Source organism: Vombatus ursinus, unplaced genomic scaffold, assembly GCF_900497805.2.
Source record: "Vombatus ursinus unplaced genomic scaffold, bare-nosed wombat genome assembly UNPS02015406.1, whole genome shotgun sequence".
NCBI classification, from domain to species: domain Eukaryota; kingdom Metazoa; phylum Chordata; class Mammalia; order Diprotodontia; family Vombatidae; genus Vombatus; species Vombatus ursinus.
Window position 1 is genome coordinate 3,587,165 of NW_020955184.1, and position 18,333 is coordinate 3,605,497.

Below are 18,333 nucleotides of genomic sequence, written 5' to 3' on the forward strand. Positions count from 1 at the left end.
TAAATTACTCTCTTGCCTATTCTCTTAATCATGGTAATTTCTATTTAAAATATCCACTCATTTTATTCAGAATATTAGTTTTATTGACATGTTTGGGTAAAATAGATTCTAATAATTTCTTTTAAAAAAATTATTTATTTATTTTTAGTTTTCAGCATTTACTTCTGCACTATTTTGAGTTCCAAATTTTCTCCCCTATCTCTCCCCTCCACCCACCCCAAAACAGCATACATTCTGAATACCCCTTCCCCCAATCTGCCCTCCTTTCTGTCACACTCCCCCTCTCCTTTTATTCCCTTCCCCTTCTATTTTCCTGTAGGGCAGATAGATTTCTATACTCCATTTCCTGTATTTCTTATTTCTCAGTTGCATGTAAAAACATTTTTTTAACATTTGTTTTTGAAACTTTGGGTTCCAAAGCCTTGGGGCTGCATCAGGGATGAGGTGGGACTGGACTTCTCTCTCACCTAGATCCAGTGGACCTTTCCCACTTACCTTTTAAGTTGTCTTTGGCATTTGTGGGTTGCAAAGTCTGGAAACCACCACAGGTTCCCATGATTCAGTCCCCTGAGGCTTGCTCTAGGTTCTCTGAGGCCTGGTCAGCCCAAGTTGAGCTGTGCTCCTCTCCCAGCCCAGCACAACAGGCCTTTCCCATTAACCATCCAGGTTGTCTTGGGCTGGAAATTTGTTTCACTGTGTCTTTTTATGTGTTCTACTGCTCTCAGATTTGTTTAGAGCCATTTTTACCGGTGTTTGGAGGGGTTTGGGGGATGACTCAAGCAAGTCACTGCTTTTACTCCACCATCTTGGCTCTGCCCCCTCCTAATACTCTCTTTTTCATTCATTGTGAATACAGCTTTTTCATTTCCAATACTGATAATTTTTTTTTTCTAAAAAAAAAAAATCAAACCAGTAGCTAATGGCTTGTCTGTTTTATTGTTGTCAAAAAATCAGCTTCTACTTGTAATTGTTCATTGAATTTTTTAAATTTGCTTTTAATTTTGTTAATCTCACTTGATTTTTAGGATTTCTATTTTTGGTGGTTAATGGGGGGATTGATTTGTTGGTGTTCTGTTGTTTTTAGTTGCATGCTCAGTGTTTTGATCTGATTTTTCTCTCTTTTACTAATGAAAGCATTTAGAGATATAAATTACCTCTAAGTACTGCTTTGGCTGCGCTGCACAAATTTTAGTATGTTGTCTTGTTGTTACTATCTTTAGTGAAATTATTGATTATTTCTATGATTTGTTCTTTGACTCACCCATTTTTTAGGATTAAGTTACCCAGTTTCCAATTAAGTTTTTTTCCAATTAATTTTTAATCTGTGATTCAGTAAATGTAATTTTTAATGCGTTGTGGTCAGAAAGAGTTACATTTAATATTTCTGCTTTTCTGCACTTGTTTTTGATGTTTTTTAATGCTATGTGAAAGTGCCATGCATAGATTAGTCATGTACACAAAAAATAAGATTTTCTTACCAACAGATAGAGCCCTCAGTTATTGGGCAAGGCTCTCATTTGTTGTTGTTGTTGTTGTTGTTGTTGGGGTTTTTTGTTTTGTTTTGTTTTTTTGCCTTTTTGGTGAGGCAATCGGGGTTAAGTGACTTGCCCACAGTCACGTAGTTAAGTGTCAAGTGTCTGAGGTCGGATTTGAACGCACGTCCTCCCAGTTCCAAGGCTGGAGTGTATCTACTGTGCCATCTAGCCGCCCTGAGGCTCTCATTGTTGCTAGGTAGATGTCAGTCTCATCATGATGTCTAGGCTCTTTTTGTTTGGTGGCTTTCAGCCACTTTTTTTTTTTTACCATGTTTTTATTCTTAAAAGTTTTTTCCTCAATCTTTTCCTGATCAGTTGTTTTTGCTATAAGATAATTTACTTTTTTATTTTTTCAATCTTTTGACTTTGCTTTAACATTTTTTCTTGTCTTATGGGGTCACTGGCTCTTATTTCATTCATTCACACTCTCAGGAAGTTGTTTTTTTCTTGGTTAAGGTTTTTTACTCCTTGTTCCAGGCTGTTCATTCTCTTTGCCAATCTTTTTTCTATAAGTCATTTTCCCTCTTTCTCCTCTAGTGCTTTTTTAAAATCATTTTTAGCTTAAAAAAAAACAAACCTTTATCTTTTTTAGGAATTCTAGTTGAACCTATGCCCAAGGTGTGTTTTGCCTTCAGGCTTTTTGCTTATAGATATTCCAGAGTTTTTCTCTTCTTCTGAGTTTGTGTCTTCAGTTTATCTGTTACTGCAGTAACTTTCTATGGTAGGATTTTTTTTTTAAGTTAAAAAAAATTGTATGCTTTAATCTGCACTCCAAGTTCATCAGTTCTCTCTTTGGAGGTGGATGGCATTTTTCATTATGAGTCCTTTGGAATTGTCTTGGATCAGTCTTGTTGATGATTGAATTATGAAGCATCTAGTATGTGCCAGGCACTATATTAGGAGCATCTCAGACAGTTCAGAAGGTGTGGGGCTGCCGGTAGGACAGCTTTTGGAAAAGTGAAGAAGAGGACCAGCTGCACTTGCCTATTAGAGTTTCCCAGTTGTGATTGTCCAGTCAGATACTGTCATTTCCCAAGGTCAAGTCCATGAATCCAACCAATCCTTGTTATTTTCTTGCTCAGGAAGCACCAGTGGTTCCAAATTACCTCTGTTTGTAGAATTCCTAGCTTCTTTAAAGGTTTTACCCAAGTTCTGTTGAGGTATAACGGTGCTGGAAACCCCGAAATTCAAGGGCAAAAGATGCAGGTCCTGCCTCAGATGAATTCTCCTCCAGCCTTCTTTCAGTCAGAGACCAGGTTTATTGTTTCACCAATAGGAGCAGGCCAGACCCTTTGGTAGGATTTTATTAGCTCATTTTACCAGTTTACTTCCTCACTGCAGACTTTATGCTAGGGCCAGAAACTATACTTTCAGGAATATCTGGGCTGAGTTTTTGTTCTCTTTGGTCCCTTGGATGCTTTCTTGGAGTATTGAATGTAGTGTTATTCCACGATCTCAGGAACCATACAGGCTGGGGACTTGCAAGATTTTAGTGTGCCCAAAATGGTTCGATACAGGGCAAAGTCTTGAGTGCTGCTTTCTCATCATCTGAACTCTCCAAGTTCCTGACCTGGATCTATGTCTGAGCAGTATAATAGTGGAGTTACTCTTGGTTGGTATTCCAGGAGACTCCTGCAATATTCAGCCATTGCCAATCAGCTGAAAAATTTTTACAGGCTAAGAATGACAGAACTTCAGGTTTATGTACTTGGGGTTGGTAGTATTGTAGTATTAATTGCGTCTGCAGTTAATGGGAATTGATAGTGAAATCAAGAGAATATGATATATTTAATAACGAGATACAGGAATTTTTTTTAACCTAAAAAAGCAAGACAGCTGCTAGAGGGACTACTTTTTCAGGTTTATTTATACATCTAAATAGGGCAGATTTAATATTTGTACTTTTTCGAAAAATTTTCATCTTTTATTTTTTTTAGACTTCACTTCCAAATGACTTCATCAGTATAAGTGTTCATACCAGTGCATATTGTAATACTTCTGTGTTTTAGTCTTTTATCAATTGCTGTAGCCTCAAATCATCATATAGCCATTTGGCTCTGAGTATCTCTACACATAGGTAAGCATTCGCTAGATCATAGACTCACAGTCAATTATTATTCCTCCTGCCTTGAAACCTTTCCACCTTGATAGGACTTATCAAACCATGCATTCTGCTGGAGAAGTTTTTGAGAATCTTGGGTAGGGGAAGAACCTTAATTCCATGATGAATTGACATAACCTGGATAATTATTATTTATGTGCTTAAAAAGTTCTACATTAAATATAATTTTCATTCTCTCCTGAGGTCAGTTCCTTCCCCCCTCATCATTGATATAAGTGGAAAAATTAACTTTTATGTTGAAACTTTTAATGTATTTATTGCATGAACCATAGTTCATTGTCATTCTAACATAGGGAATTTGGTTGGTGATACCTTGCTACATCTGTTCGTTTTTTTCAGTCATATCTGACTCTTCATAACTCCATTTGGAATTTTCTTGGCAGAGATACTGGGGTGGTTTTCCATTTCCTTCTCTAGCTCATTTTACCAAAGAGGAAATTGAGGCAAATAGGGTGAACACACTGCCAGGTCTGAGGTCAGATTTGAACTCAGAAAAATGAGTCTTCCTGACTCCAGGCCTTGCACTATATCCACTGCACCACCTAGCTGCCCATTTCCCTACATCTAACTGACCTTAGACCCAACCTTGCTCTTTGGTTCTAGCAATTTTCTGATTTGAGACATGAGTATTCTCCACCCTGCTTTGCATTCTTTGCTCTGGGAATTCTCATCTAGTCAACACTACCATTGTTTTTAAAAAAAAAAAGCCTGTCAATTGTCCTGACTTACTGTTCCACTCACAATCCTTGTGATTTTCCAGATTATGCCCCCTTTTCCTGGCTACCACTCCTTCTATGTATGTCTCCCATTATTAGAATTTCAACTCTTTGAGGGCTGGTACTTGTCTTGCTTTTGTATCTGCACAGTGTCTAGATGTAGTAAGTGCTTAATAATTCTTTCATTTATTCATTAATTTCATGATAATTCTACTTGACAATCATGTCTGAAAATGGGGGCAAGAGAGAATGTTATTCAGACCACAACTTAGTTGATTTTAATGTTTGGGGAAATTTTTAGATCTCATATTCAGCATCAGAATTAATACACATCTGCTACTTCAGCAAAGGAGAATGTGGCATTATCTGTCATCATAGTAATGTTTTTGTGTCTCTGATTAGGCATTTTTATTACCAATTTGTGAAGCAGCTGCTATGAGGAAAGTGGTGAAAGTGTATCAGGAATGGATTCAGCAGGAGGAGAAACCTTTGTTCATGAAAGAGCCTGAAGAAATTGAGATTACTTCCATAAATTTACCTTGCATTGAGAGTGATGTAGAAGCTGACGTTTTATCAGAAGAAGGAAAAGAAAAAGAGGAGGTAAAATTAAAATACGTGTGTGTGTGTGTGTACACACATATGTATATATTTCATAATTTATAAAACTTACTCACTTCTCAGAAAGTTTTATAATTGTGTTAATGTAGATATTTTTGCCAATTAGGAAGGTAAAAATATAATTCAGTACCCAACTGAATGTGTATGTTATTCCCTCTTTGAGCCATATCCGACGCGAGTAAGATTCAAACAATGTTCACCCCCTCCCTTCTTTCCTCTACTGCAATAGGTCTTTTGTGCCTCTGATGTGTTTTATACCATGTAATGTGATTTACCCCATTCTGCCTCCACCTTTCTTCTTCTCCCAGTACAATGCTTTTTTTCACCTCTTAAATATTTTTTTATGTCATCTCATCAAAGTCGACTTATACTCACACCTTCTGTCCATGTATATACGCCTTCTAACTGCCCTGTAATAGACATACAGTTCTCAAGAGTTAGAAGTATCATCTTCTCATGTAGGGGATGTAAACAGTTTAACCTTATGGAATAACCTGTTTGTTTTTGTTTTTAATTTCTTTCCTGTTTATCTTTTTATGCTTCTCTTGAGTCTTGTATTTGAAGATTAAATTTTCTGTTCAGCTCTAGTCTTTCCACCAGGAAAGTTTGAAAGTCCTGTTTCATTGAATATCCATCTTTTCCTCTGAAAGATTATGCTCAATTTTCCTGTAATCCAAGCTCCTTTGTGTTCCAAAATACCGTATTTCAAGCCCCTCTGATCCTTTTAATGCAGAAGCTGCTAAGTTCTGTGTAATCCTGACTGTGGCTCCTAGATATTTTAATTGTTTCTTTCTGGTTGCTTGCAGTATTTTCTCCTTGACCTAATAATTCTGGAATTTGGCTACAATATTCCTTGGAGTTTTCATTTTGGAATCTTTCAGGAGGTGGTAATTGGTGAATTCTTTCAATGACTATTTTACCCTTTGGTTCTTGGATATCAGGGCAGTTTTCCTTGGATTTTTTTTTTATTTTTTTATTTTTTTTGCTTTTTGGTGAGGCAGTTGGGGTTTCAGTGACTTGCCACGGGTCACACAGCGAGTAAATGTCAAGTGTCTGAGGTCAGATTTGAACTCAGGTCCTCCTGACTCCAAGGCTGGAGCTCTATCCACTGTGCTATCTAGCTGCCCCCTTGATAATTTTTTGAAAGATCTTGTCCAGGCTCTTCTTCTTGAGCATGGTTTTCAGTTAGTCCAATAATTCTTAAATTATCTCTCCTGGATCTATTTTCCAGGTCAGTTGTTTTTCTTCTTCTTTTTTTTTTGGTCATTCTTTTCATTTTGTTTGACTGATTTCTTGATGTCTCATAGAATCATTAGCTTTCCACTTGCCCAATTCTAATTTGTAAGGAATTATTTTCTTCAGTGGGTTTTTTTTTCCCCTCATTTGGTCAGTTCTATTTTTCTAATTTACGTGTTTTTAGTTTTCAGCATTCACTTTCATAAGCTTTTGAGTTTTAAATTTTCTCTCCTTCCCTCTATTCCCTCCTCCCCAAGAGGGTATGCAATCTGATATAGGCTCTACATATACATTCTTATTAAACATATTTACCTGTTAGTCATATTGTGAAGAAATAGGACCAATGAGAGGAACCACGAGAAAGAAGCAGCAAAACAAAATAACAACAAAAGAGAGTAAAAAGTATTCTTCGTTGTTCATTCAGACTCCATAGTTCTTTTTCTGGATGTGGACAGCATTTTCCATCATGAGTCTTCAGGAGTTGTCTTAGATCCTTACATTGCTGAGAAGAGCCAGATCTATGAAAGTTAGTCATCACACAATGTGGTTGTTACCGTGTACAGTGTTCTCCTGGTTCTACTCACTTCACTCAGCATCAGTTCATAGTTCCAGATTTTTCTGAAGTCCACCTGCTCATCATTTCTTATAGTACAATAGTATTCCATTACATTTATGTACCACAACTTGTTCAGCCATTCCTCAATTGATGGACATTCCCTCAATTTCCAATTCTTTGCCACCACAGAAAGAGCTGCTATAAATATTTTTATACATGTGGTTCCTTTTCCCACTTGTATGATCTCTTTGGGATACAGCCCTAGAAGTACTGTTTCTGGGTCAAAGGGTATGCACATTTGGGCATAGTTCTCAACTGCCCTCCTGAATGGTCGGATCATTTCACAATTCTACCAGTAATGCATTAGTGTGCTAATTTTCCCACATCTTTTCCAACATTTATTATTTTCCTGTTTTGTCATATTGACCAATCTGATAGGTGTGATGTGATACCTCAGAGTTGTTTTGATTTGCATTTTTGTAATCAGTAGTGATTTAGAGCATTTTATTACATGACTATAGATGGCTTTAATTTCTTCATCTGAAAACTGCCTGTTCATATCCTTTCACCATTTATCAATTGAGGAATGACTTGTATTATAAATTTGACCCAGTTCCCTAATATTTTAGAAATGAGACCTTTATCAGAGACACTGGCTATAAAAATTGTTTCCATCTTTCTGCTTCTGTTACAACCTTGTTTGTATTGGCTTTGTTTGTGCAAAAACTTTTCAATTTAATGTAATCAATTTTCTATTTGGCATTTCATAATGTTCTCTGTCTCTTGTTTGGTCCTAAATTCTTCCTTTCTCCATAAAGCTGACAGTTAAACTATTCCTTGCTCTTCTAGTTTGCTTATAGTATCAGCCTTTATATCAAATCACGTACCTATTTTGACTTTATCTTGGTATAGGGTATAATATGTTGGTCTGTGCCTAATTTCTGCCATACTATTTTCCAGTTTTCCCAGCAGTTATTGTCACATAGGGAGTTCTTATCCCAGAAGCTGGAGTCTTTAGATTTATCAAACAGTTGATTATTGACTGTTATTGACTATTGTGTCTTGTGTACCTAACCTGTTTCACTGATCCACCACTTTAATTCTTAGCCAGTACCAAGTAGTTTTCAGTTGTATTTTTAAAGGAGTTATTTTCATCAGTCAGTTTTTGTCCTTCCTTTGCCAAGCTGTTGACTCTCTCTCTTGCATACTTTTCATTTCTTTTCTCAATTTATCTTCTACCTCTCTTACTTGATTTTTAAAATTCTTTTTGAGCTCTTCTAAGATGACTTGTTGGGGAGACTACTTCAACTTCCCCTTTGAGGTTTCAATGTAGGCATTTTGACATTATTGTCCTTTTCTGAGTTTGTATTTGGATCTTCCCTGTCACCGTAGTAGCTTTCTTTGGTCAGGGCTCTTTTCTGTTTTGTTTTGTTTTGTTTTGCTCATTTTTAAAACATTGAACTCAGTTCCTGGGGCACAGAGGGCACTGTCCCAGACTTCTTGTGCTAGGGACCAGGTGACTCCAGGGCTTGAGGTGCTGGCAGCTTGCCCACTATCCTGGAGTGTCCTGGCCTAGTTGTGACTGTTGTGCCCTAGGTTCCAGGGATTTCAGTTTGCCTGCTGTGCTGGGGCTAGAGGCCTCATGGCTGGCCTGCTGTGCCACTGCTGAGCCAGGACCGCAGGACCTCAGTTGCTGAGCTGTGTTGTGGCTAAGAGCCTCCCGCTGGCTTACCTGTCTGTGCTGGGCTCCACCCCTTTCATCCAAGTGAAACAGACCTTCCCTGAAGTCCTTCTAAGTTCTGTTGGGCTGGAAAATTATTTCACTCTGTCTCTTTTTGGATTCTTTCACTTCCAGAATTCTTGTAGAATGATTGATGTAACATTGTTTCTGAGGGAAACTAGAGAGAGCTCAGGCAACTTTCTGGCTTCTCTCTGCCATCTTGATTCTGCTCCCTCTATGTTTCTTTAAGGAGCATTTTATAATGATATTTATAGAGTTGTTAATTATGTTTTAGTAGATTGACTTAGGTATTTCTAAATGTATAATTGTAAAACTGAATGAAATATTCTTTTTATTATTGCTTCTGAGATTTTGTTATTGCTAGATCATAGTGGCTGTTGGGAACCCCGGATGTCATTTCTTTTACTTTCTCAAATAGTTTCACATTTGGCTCACTGTTTACCTCTCCTCAGTTCCTGCCCTTTTATTTGGGGACTTCAGTATCCATATTGATGCTCCCTCACAGTTCCTAACCTCCCCATTCCTCAGGTTCCTTAAATCTTATAGATGTCATACTTTTGATCATTCCATCCTGTCTTCTCTAGTAGATTGCTGCCTCTCTCATCCCTGCTCTCTCACTTGAACTTCAATCTCTTCTCATTTACTGGATGGTTCCCTCCTGCCTTCAGGCATGCTCACTTGATCCATCCATCGCTGTGAGCTATCCTCTCATATCTGTAAAGGCTGTCTACAATCAGTGCCTCCACTTCCTTTCTTCCCATTGTTTTATTAACCCTCTACAATCTAGCTAGTGGGCTCATCATTCAGCTGAAACTGTAGTCGCCAAATTCACCAGTGATCTCTAAATTGCTGTGTTTAATGGTCTTTTTCAATCTTCATCCTCCATGACCTTTCTGCAGACTTTGACACTTTGTTCATCACTTATCTTCTCTCTAGGATTCTATGACACTTCTCTATCCTAGTTCTCATACTTGTCTGGCTGTTCTTTCTCAATTTCCTTTACTTTGTCTTCATCCATGTCATACCCATGTGGGTGGCTCGCAAAGGTCATCTTCTCTCCTTTTTTCTTCTCCTCTCCTGTCCTTTCTATCTCTATTTTTCACTTGGAGATCTCACCTGTCACCTATGTTGATGATTTCCAGATCTGTTTATCCAGTTCTAACCCCTCTTATAACCTCTATACCGAATCTCAAATTTCCTGTTCGACAACTCAAACAGAATGTCTCAGATGCCTTAAACTGAACATGTGAAACTGAACTTATTGTCTTTTCTTCCTTCCACATCTCTCTATTACTGTCAAGGGTAAGGTGTCATTCTTAACTCCTCATACTTTTTCATCCCCCATATCCATTCTGTTGATAAGTCTTGTGGATTCTTCTTTCATGATATGTCTCATATACTTCCCCCTTCTATCCTATGACACTGCCTCCATCCTAGTGCAGGCCCTTATCACCTTACATTGGCACTACTGTGATACAGTTGGTTGTTTTCCCTGCTTCCAGTCACCCACCATTCCAATCCAATCCAATCGAGGCCTAAAGTGCAGATCTGACCATTTCAGTAAACTCCTGTAGCTCCCTGTGACATTTATGATCAAGTATAAAATCCTCTGTTTGGCGTTTACAGCCCTTTATAACCTAACCTTCCTGTCTTTCTAATCTTCATATACTGTATTCCCTTCCAAGTACTGTGATCTAGTAACATTGACTTCCTTCCTGTTTTTCCCACAGCAGACTCCATCTCCCAACATTGAGCATTTTTATTGTCTTTCCTCCATGCTTACAGTGTGTTCTCCCTTATCATCTCTACCTCCTGGATTGCTTCAAGTCCCAGCTAGAAATCCTACTTTCTCTGGGAGTGCTTTTCTGATACCCCTTAATGCTAGTTCCTTTCCTCTGTTAAGTATCTCCAATTTGTCCTGTCCATATTGTTTTTTACGTAATTGTTTCTGTATTGTCTTCCCCACTAGATTCTTATCACTTGAGAGCAGACTATTATTTACCTTTCTTTGTATCCCCAGCACGTAGCAATTTTTGTATATAGGTGCTTAATAAATGCTTATTGCTTGACTAATTGACCCACAGTTATTCTACTTCTTTAAACAAAAACTCTGACATTCCTTTGTTTTATCATTCCAGCTCACTTTATGCCTTCACCTCTTTTAAACCTGTTCTTTACCCTCATTGAGACCTCCCTTCTCTCCACCTCGTAGTACTTACCGCTCGGTAATCAGGTGATCACTGATTTTCAGACTTCTCTTTATATCTTCCTCAATCTCAACCATTTAGTTAGTCACTTAAATTCTTTACTATCCTATACTCTCTAATTATTCATCTCCTTGTTATAGCTCATACCTTGTCAGACTTAAGCTCTGGATTACTCCTACCATCTGACTTTTCTGCACGTGCTTAGATACTCAGAAAGGAGTTGGAGGAAAATTACATAACTGGGACATTAAACTGTATGTTCTCCTACTTCAGCATATGTCCTCAGTGTAGCCAGGCAGTCCTTTTAACTCTCCCTAATTGATTCTATATCTAATTTTCCATAGAAACTATTAAAAACTTTTTCTTGTAGTCTATGTTGTTCAGTATAACCTGATAAATTTTATATTTTTATCACTTCTGTGTATTTTTTCTATTTGTTTCATGTGTTGAGCCTATAGAACTGCTATGGCACATCTGACTTCTGTAATATGTTAAATTAAGAATCCTCGCTTGAGACATTTATTTTATGCTTCAGGAAAAAGTGACCAAATCATCTAGTCATGTCCGAAATTCCAATTGGACAAAAAATGGCTCCTATCAAAATGCTCTCCATAAAGGTTCTGACATGGAGGATGCAGACCAAAATATACGAGCTGGTGCCCAGTTAGTATTTCAGGTAGGTCCTTTTGCTGGTTAATTTTTTCAAATATCTCTTCTCACAGTAAAGGTTTTCTAAAAGTTTTATTGATTAATATTTTAATTGTACCATTTTGAGTAATAGTGCTCTCTATTCTGATTGACTCTAAAAACCCTGTGATGAGTTGAGATGAGTAGAATATACATGACATTTTTTGTTATTTTTCAGAAAATTCTATCTTATGTATAATTCTTTTTTTTTTTTTTTTTAAGTGAGGCAATCGGGGTTAAGTGATTTGCCCAAGGTCACATAGCTAGTATATGTCAAGTGTTTGGTCTGAGGCGGGATTTGAACTCAGGTCCCCCTGACTTCAGGGCTGGTGCTCTATCCACTGCGCCACCTGCCTCTCTATAATTCTTGAAAGTTAAAATTACGTAATTATCATGATTCTTTTATTTCATCTTAACTAAATGAGAGCTTTTGTAACTCTTCTGTTTTGAAGACAAACAAACTTGTTTTGGCTTTTCTCCTGGTATGTAAAATTACCTGTATGCATTATTTGGTTCAGTTCTCATTGTATAGATGAAACAAAAAATAGAGTCAGACAGCAAGCATTTATTAAATGCCTTTCTGTGGGGCTTGGAATACAGAGACAAGAATGAAATAATCCTTGCTTTCAAGGAACTTTAATAATATACAAAATAAATATAAGATAAGTATAAAGTAGTTTTAATATACAAGGTAGCAAGTGAGGGCGCTAGCGGGTTGTTTTTTTTTGTTTGTTTTGCTGGTAGGGGACGGGGATGAGGAAGAAGAGAGATCTGGGGGGCAGCTCGATGGCGCAGTGGATAGAGCATCGGCCCTGAAGTCAGGAGGACCTGAGTTCAAATCCCGCCTCAGACCAAACACTTGACACTTACTAGCTGTGTGACCCTGGGCAAGTCACTTAACCCCAATTGCCTTAAAAAAAAAAAAGAAGAAGAAGAAGAAGAGGAATCTGGAAAGGAATCATGTTGAAAATGATACTTAAGCTGTGCCTTGAAGGAACTTACGGGTTCTTTGGGGCAGAGTTGAGGAACAAGTGCATTCTGGACATTAGAGACAATCAGTGCAAAAACACGGAAAGGGAAGATGGAATGCCATGGTGTTGGTAAAGAACAGAATAATGTCCAGTTTGGCTGAAACGTACATTGCTGGCAGAGAAGTAACGTATTAGGCAGATATTAGGATAAGGGCCAAGTTTTGAAAGACTTTCAAAACTAATAGGAGGGAGCAGCTGGAGTTATTGAGTTGGAGAGTGACATTGTCAGATTTGTCCTTAAGGAAAATAATTTTGGCACCTGTATGCAGGTTGGATTGGAATGGGGATATTTGAAACAGGGAGAATAATTTGGAAGCTATCATCTTCGATGAGTGGCGATAATAGCATGAAATAAGATGGTACCTTTGTGAGAAGTATCTTAAGCATCTCCTTATTTTTACAAAACAACTCTAAACTTATACATAACCTTGTGAATTTAATGGGTAATGACTTGAATTTGTTTAGTAATGTTTATTACCCTGCAATTTAAATTCCATTATCAGCATATATTGTAAGTTTTTATTTGTACATTAATTTTTTCTTCTAGGTTTTTATAGTCAACTCATCAAATATATTTCTTCTTGAACCTGCAAATGAAATTAAAAGTCTTTTGGATGAGCACACAGATATGTGTAAACGTATTCTTAATATTTATCGATTCATGGTTGTACAAATATCAATGGATAAGAAGACTTGGTAAAAAGTTCCATTATCTTTTGTATGTTTTTATTGTCTATAGAAATATGTATCATTTGTAAGAGGAATAAACATACTTATTTTGAGAATCTCCTTGAATAATATTTGAGCACCAAAAAATTATTCACCTCTCCAATTATTTCTTCATGTTCCAGCCTCTCTGTGCAGATATTAGATATTGAACCAGATTTGGGGTGAGAGGCAAATTGTGATGTAATGATTTAATTAAGAATTTTTTGTGTCTTTAATCAATTACATAAAATACCTGATTAGCATTAAAAAATTCACAGTTGTCTGCATTGACCTCTTTTTCTTAAATATGGACATGTTCTACTATAGTGCATGTTGGAAATTTTGACTAGTACCTGGGCAATATGTAATTTAACCAAAAAAGAAGAAATGTTAAACTAGAAAATTTTATCTTCATTATCTTTGTAATTGACTTTATAATGCATATAGTTCTGTTTTGGCATTGTCCATTTGTAAATATAGTTCTTTATGTTGTTATTATTATTATTTTATTATTATTATTAATCTCAAGTTCATCCTTGTTGTTTTGCAAGAAAATCTTGATAGCCAAAACTGAGACCTGGTTCTGCTTCTGACGAATGCTTCACTACTTCCCATACATGTTAACTAGAGTTTAACCTACAGTAGAGAAAAAAGGTGTCATGGTAGAGGATTCAAGTTAATTGCTAGGCTGGCTTTAAGCTTCAGACTTTAAACTCTTGTCCCCTCTTTCTCACAGTTGATTGGTACAATTTGAGAACTTAAGAAGTAAGTAGGATAGTGTCATGTTCTTGGTAACATGGATACTAATTAATAAGTTAACTTTTGTATAGCACTCTTGAGGTTTACAGAGTGCTTTACTTATTATTTCACTTGATCCTCACAACAAGCTTGTAAGGAAACTGAGACAAAGTGGATTAAATGACTTGCCCAGAATCACACAGCTAGTGAGTATATGAGACAGAATTTGAACTTAAATCTTTCTGACTCCAAGCTCCATACTAGATACCACCTATCTACTTCTATAGCATTATTCTTGAAATCAAATATATTCAATTTGAAAGGTTAAGTATTAAGCAAAAGTAAATCTTAATAAGTAGGAAAGGTTAATATTTTTTTTTTCTTTTAGGGAACAGATGCTGCTTGTATTGCTCAGAGTTACAGAATCTGTTCTGAAGATGCCATCACAAATTTTTCTGCAATACCAAGGAAGAAAAAATACGACACTAGCGGGTCGACTTGCAGGACCTCTTTTTCAGGCAATACATTTTTTTTCCTAAACAGCATTTTAATGTCATTTGAGAAAGTTTTAATGTGGAAGACACCATTTAAAGGGGCAGCTGTGTGGTGCAGCAGATAGAGCACTGGCCCTGGAATCAGGAGGACCTGAGTTCAAATGCGGCCTCAGACACATAACACTCACTAGTTGTGTGATTCTAGGCAAGTCACTTAACCCCAATTGTCTCACAAAAAAAAAAATTTGGGAGCAGCTAGTTGGCACAGTGGGTAGAGCACTGGCCCTGGATTCATGAGAACCTGAGTTCAAATCTGACCTCAGACCCATAACACTTACTAGGTATGTGACTCTGGGCAAATCACTTAACCCCAATTGCATCACCAAAAAAAAAAAAAGTAAAGAGCTCCACAACGAAATTGTAGCTTAAACAAAAAAGTTATTCTCTTCCTCAAGATCTATTAAGTCTTACAACTGTATATAGAATTTATATGTCCATGGACGTAGAATATTGTGTTATGAATGCAGAAGTTCATCATCTTAATTGTAACAACTTTGACTTTTTTGTGGATTATTGAAAAAGCAATACAAGATTGTATAAGTAGTGCTGCTGTTATTATTTTGTTTCAATATTTCCAAATATCCAAGATTATAAGGAAATACTTTGTCTTAAAAGTATCTCCACTTCAAATAGTTACCTTCAAGATTCTTGCTTACCATTGTTGAAGAAAAAAATATTGATAATGGATTCATCTTTTAGACATAAATCTATCCAATGTCCAAACTAGCAAGGTTCCTTCACATCCTCTGACATTTTTCTCACACAAGACTTTTTGAAGGAACATTTATAGGAATCTTGAAAAAAACATGGTTTTGGGTTAATGTTCTGCTCCATCTAATGGAATAATAGTCACTGAATTTTTCCAGAATGTCCCTAGACAATCATCCTTCTAAGATTACTTCTCACTTTTTGACCTCTCCCTCACAGGCATTTTGATCAAATGGACTTCCTTCTAATCAAAGTCCTTACCTCTTCAGAATGGGGAGTAAAGGTACTGTCCTTAGGTGGATCATAACTAATCCTTTCTGGGGATGGAGAAGGCAGTGATCTTAACTAGACAAGAGGCATTTCTTGTTCTGAATTTGGTTATCACCCTTAATCCATTTTCCAGGGTCTTAGTTTTTTATTCTTGACTTTTTACATGCTTTCCTAAAGGGAAAAGTCTGAAAAGGACTTTAGAGAAATATTTGTTCCTTTATATTCTTGGTTGAAACATAAAAGGTTTTTCAGTATGCTTCCACAGTATTTAATTTGTAGTATAAGGTGTTGCTTAGTCATGCTAGAATTATAAATTGTGAAATGATGTTTTGTTTGCCTGTGGTTTGGTTTTGTTTTTTTTTTCAGCGAGGCAGTTGGGATTAAGTGACTTGCCCAGGGTCACACAGCTAGTGAGTATCATGTGTCTGAGGCCGGATTTAAACTCAGGGCCTCCTGACTCCAGGGCTGGTGCTCTATCCACTGAACCACCTAGATGCCTCTTGCCTATGTATTTTCAATAAAAAATAACCAACTAAAACCTAACTATTGCAAGATGCCAGGATTAATTCATACAGTGAATGCAAATCTTCCTAGGTAGAGTGATCATGGCAAGTAAAAGTTTTTTGTAGTACAGATCTTCCAGTTTTCACTGTTTATATAATCATTGACATTAAATTGGGTTTTATCTGGGGGAAAAAAAGTCTTACACACCAAACTATTTTTGAATACATCTTTTAATCCTGGGCAAAATATATACCCAAACCCCTCTTGAAATGATTTAAAATTCTTTGAAGTAAAACATCTTTCCATAGTTGCATTTTAAATGTTTTGTTACTGTATATGTTCAACAGTATCTAACAGTTACTGTAAATAATCCATTGTTCATGTGGCATTTTAAAACTAAGCTCATTGCATAAAATCCATGCTTACTCTAAAGGTTTACAACATATGTGAAAATCATACAGTGAAATATATGTAAGATTAAATTTTAGAAATATATGTATAGTGTACACGTGTGTATATATACACAAACATATACACATGTATGTTATGGTATGCACATGTATGCATACATATATCTAAACCCACATTTTTGCCATATATTCTGTAAATCTGAGCTTTCATATTTGATTTATTTTTTAGCATAGTATATATATAGTATAAATGTATACTATATGTATCATATGTACTTGTTAGATATATAAAAGTATAAACTTGAAAAAGGATAATTCAGATATGAGTGTGTATATTAGAAGTCTTATTCATTAGACAACCATAAATATTTTTAACTCTTAATAAATTTAAAATAGAAATTTTCTGTGGAGAGTTTACTCTTCATTTTATATAGAGATATCATGAAGCATTTAATTGTCTTTTACACAATGTGAGTTCTCTTCAAATTTGTGAATGATCGAATGAAGGGTAAAAACTCACCCTATCAAAGAAATAATATTCCATTGTTAGCAATGTGCCAATATTGGTTGTGGTAAAATAGAGAATAACTTTATTATTGAAAATGTTCGTGATGGACATTTTTCTCATAAAGAATATACCAGTCAAACCCCTCTACTCCCCTGGCTCCCACAAATAATTGGTAAAAAGTAATCAAAATTTTCTTGTTTTTAGATGAATAGTTGCTGATTGAATATCTGTTATTCTAAAGTTACACACTACCCTCAGTATACTTAATTGTTGATTTTGACTTTTTTTTAGACTCTTATAGTAGCCTGGATCAAAGCAAATCTAAATGTGTATATCTCCCGGGAGCTTTGGGATGACTTGCTCTCTGTGCTGTCATCACTCACATATTGGGAAGAGTTGGCTACCGAGTGGTCATTGACTATGGAGACACTAACTAAAGTATTAGCTAGAAATTTATATAGCTTGGACCTAAATGATTTACCACTGGATAAGCTAAGTGAACAGAAACAGAAAAAGCACAAAGGCAAAGGTAAGAAAGATATTCTAAATTGCCTTAATTACTAAGTAGGAAAAATAGATTCTCCCTCAAAGCTGCTTGTCTTTCTGCCAGCAGGATCTGAAGGCCACATTATTTTAAAAACAAATTTTAAAAAACAAAATACTTTTGAATTACTAGACTCTTTGTTTAAAGCAAAGAGAAACAAAACCTGATAACATGAAATAGGAATGAATTGAAAATCAAAAAAGGTTTTATGTCAAAATCTTTCCTATAATCTAGGAGATTTTAGTTGGCTAAAGTGGCTTGTTTGTTTTGAATTAGCCATACTGAATGTAGTAAGAATATATACCCTTTTCTTAATATTTCAGTTTAAGTTCTGCCTCTGATACTTACCTAACTGTGTGACTTTGGGCAAGTCACTCAAGTTCCTTAAATCTGAGTTTCCTCATTTGTAAAATGAGGGGGTTGGACTTAGATGTCCTTTGATGACCCTTCCAGCTCTTACACTATGATTCCTTTTGTTATATTTTGTATACCTGATAATTGTTATTACCTTAAGCATATCTAAACAATCCCCTCTTAGGATTGAGGAAGGATAATTTGCTAATATATTAAAAAAAATTTTTATTTGAACTTAAATATTAAAATAAAAAGACCATATCATACATATAGAACACAAAGAAGACTTTATATAAAATTTAAATATCTAATAAATTCTGCATTTAATCTTCAAAACTGTCCTTGTTTATGCTTCCTTTTGGACTGTCTTTTGTTCTCTTCTGTGTATTCTTAAAGATAGAACATTTATTTATTTATTTATTTATTGTATTTATTTATTTATTTTTTTAGGCAATTGGGGTTAAGTGACTTGCCCTGGGTCACATAGCTAGTAAGTGTCAAGTATTTGGTCTGAGGCCGGATTTGAACTCAGATCCTCCTGACTTCAGGGCCGGTACTCTATCCACTGCTCCACCTAGCTGCCCCA

At 36.1% G+C, this 18,333-nt stretch overlaps 1 protein-coding gene across 8 annotated transcripts in view; it reads left to right on the forward strand.

Annotated features, from left to right (window-relative positions):
• RALGAPA1 (Ral GTPase activating protein catalytic alpha subunit 1) overlaps positions 1-18,333 on the forward strand; it is a 311,896-nt gene that overhangs the window by 66,590 nt on the left and 226,973 nt on the right. For all 8 annotated transcript variants that reach the window (XM_027847459.1, XM_027847460.1, XM_027847457.1 and 5 more), the window contains exons 11-15: positions 4,776-4,973; positions 11,267-11,407; positions 12,997-13,145; positions 14,284-14,413; positions 17,141-17,378. In XM_027847459.1, coding sequence (XP_027703260.1) covers positions 4,776-4,973; positions 11,267-11,407; positions 12,997-13,145; positions 14,284-14,413; positions 17,141-17,378 — 856 coding nt within the window. The remainder of the gene's footprint in view (positions 1-4,775; positions 4,974-11,266; positions 11,408-12,996; positions 13,146-14,283; positions 14,414-17,140; positions 17,379-18,333) is intronic.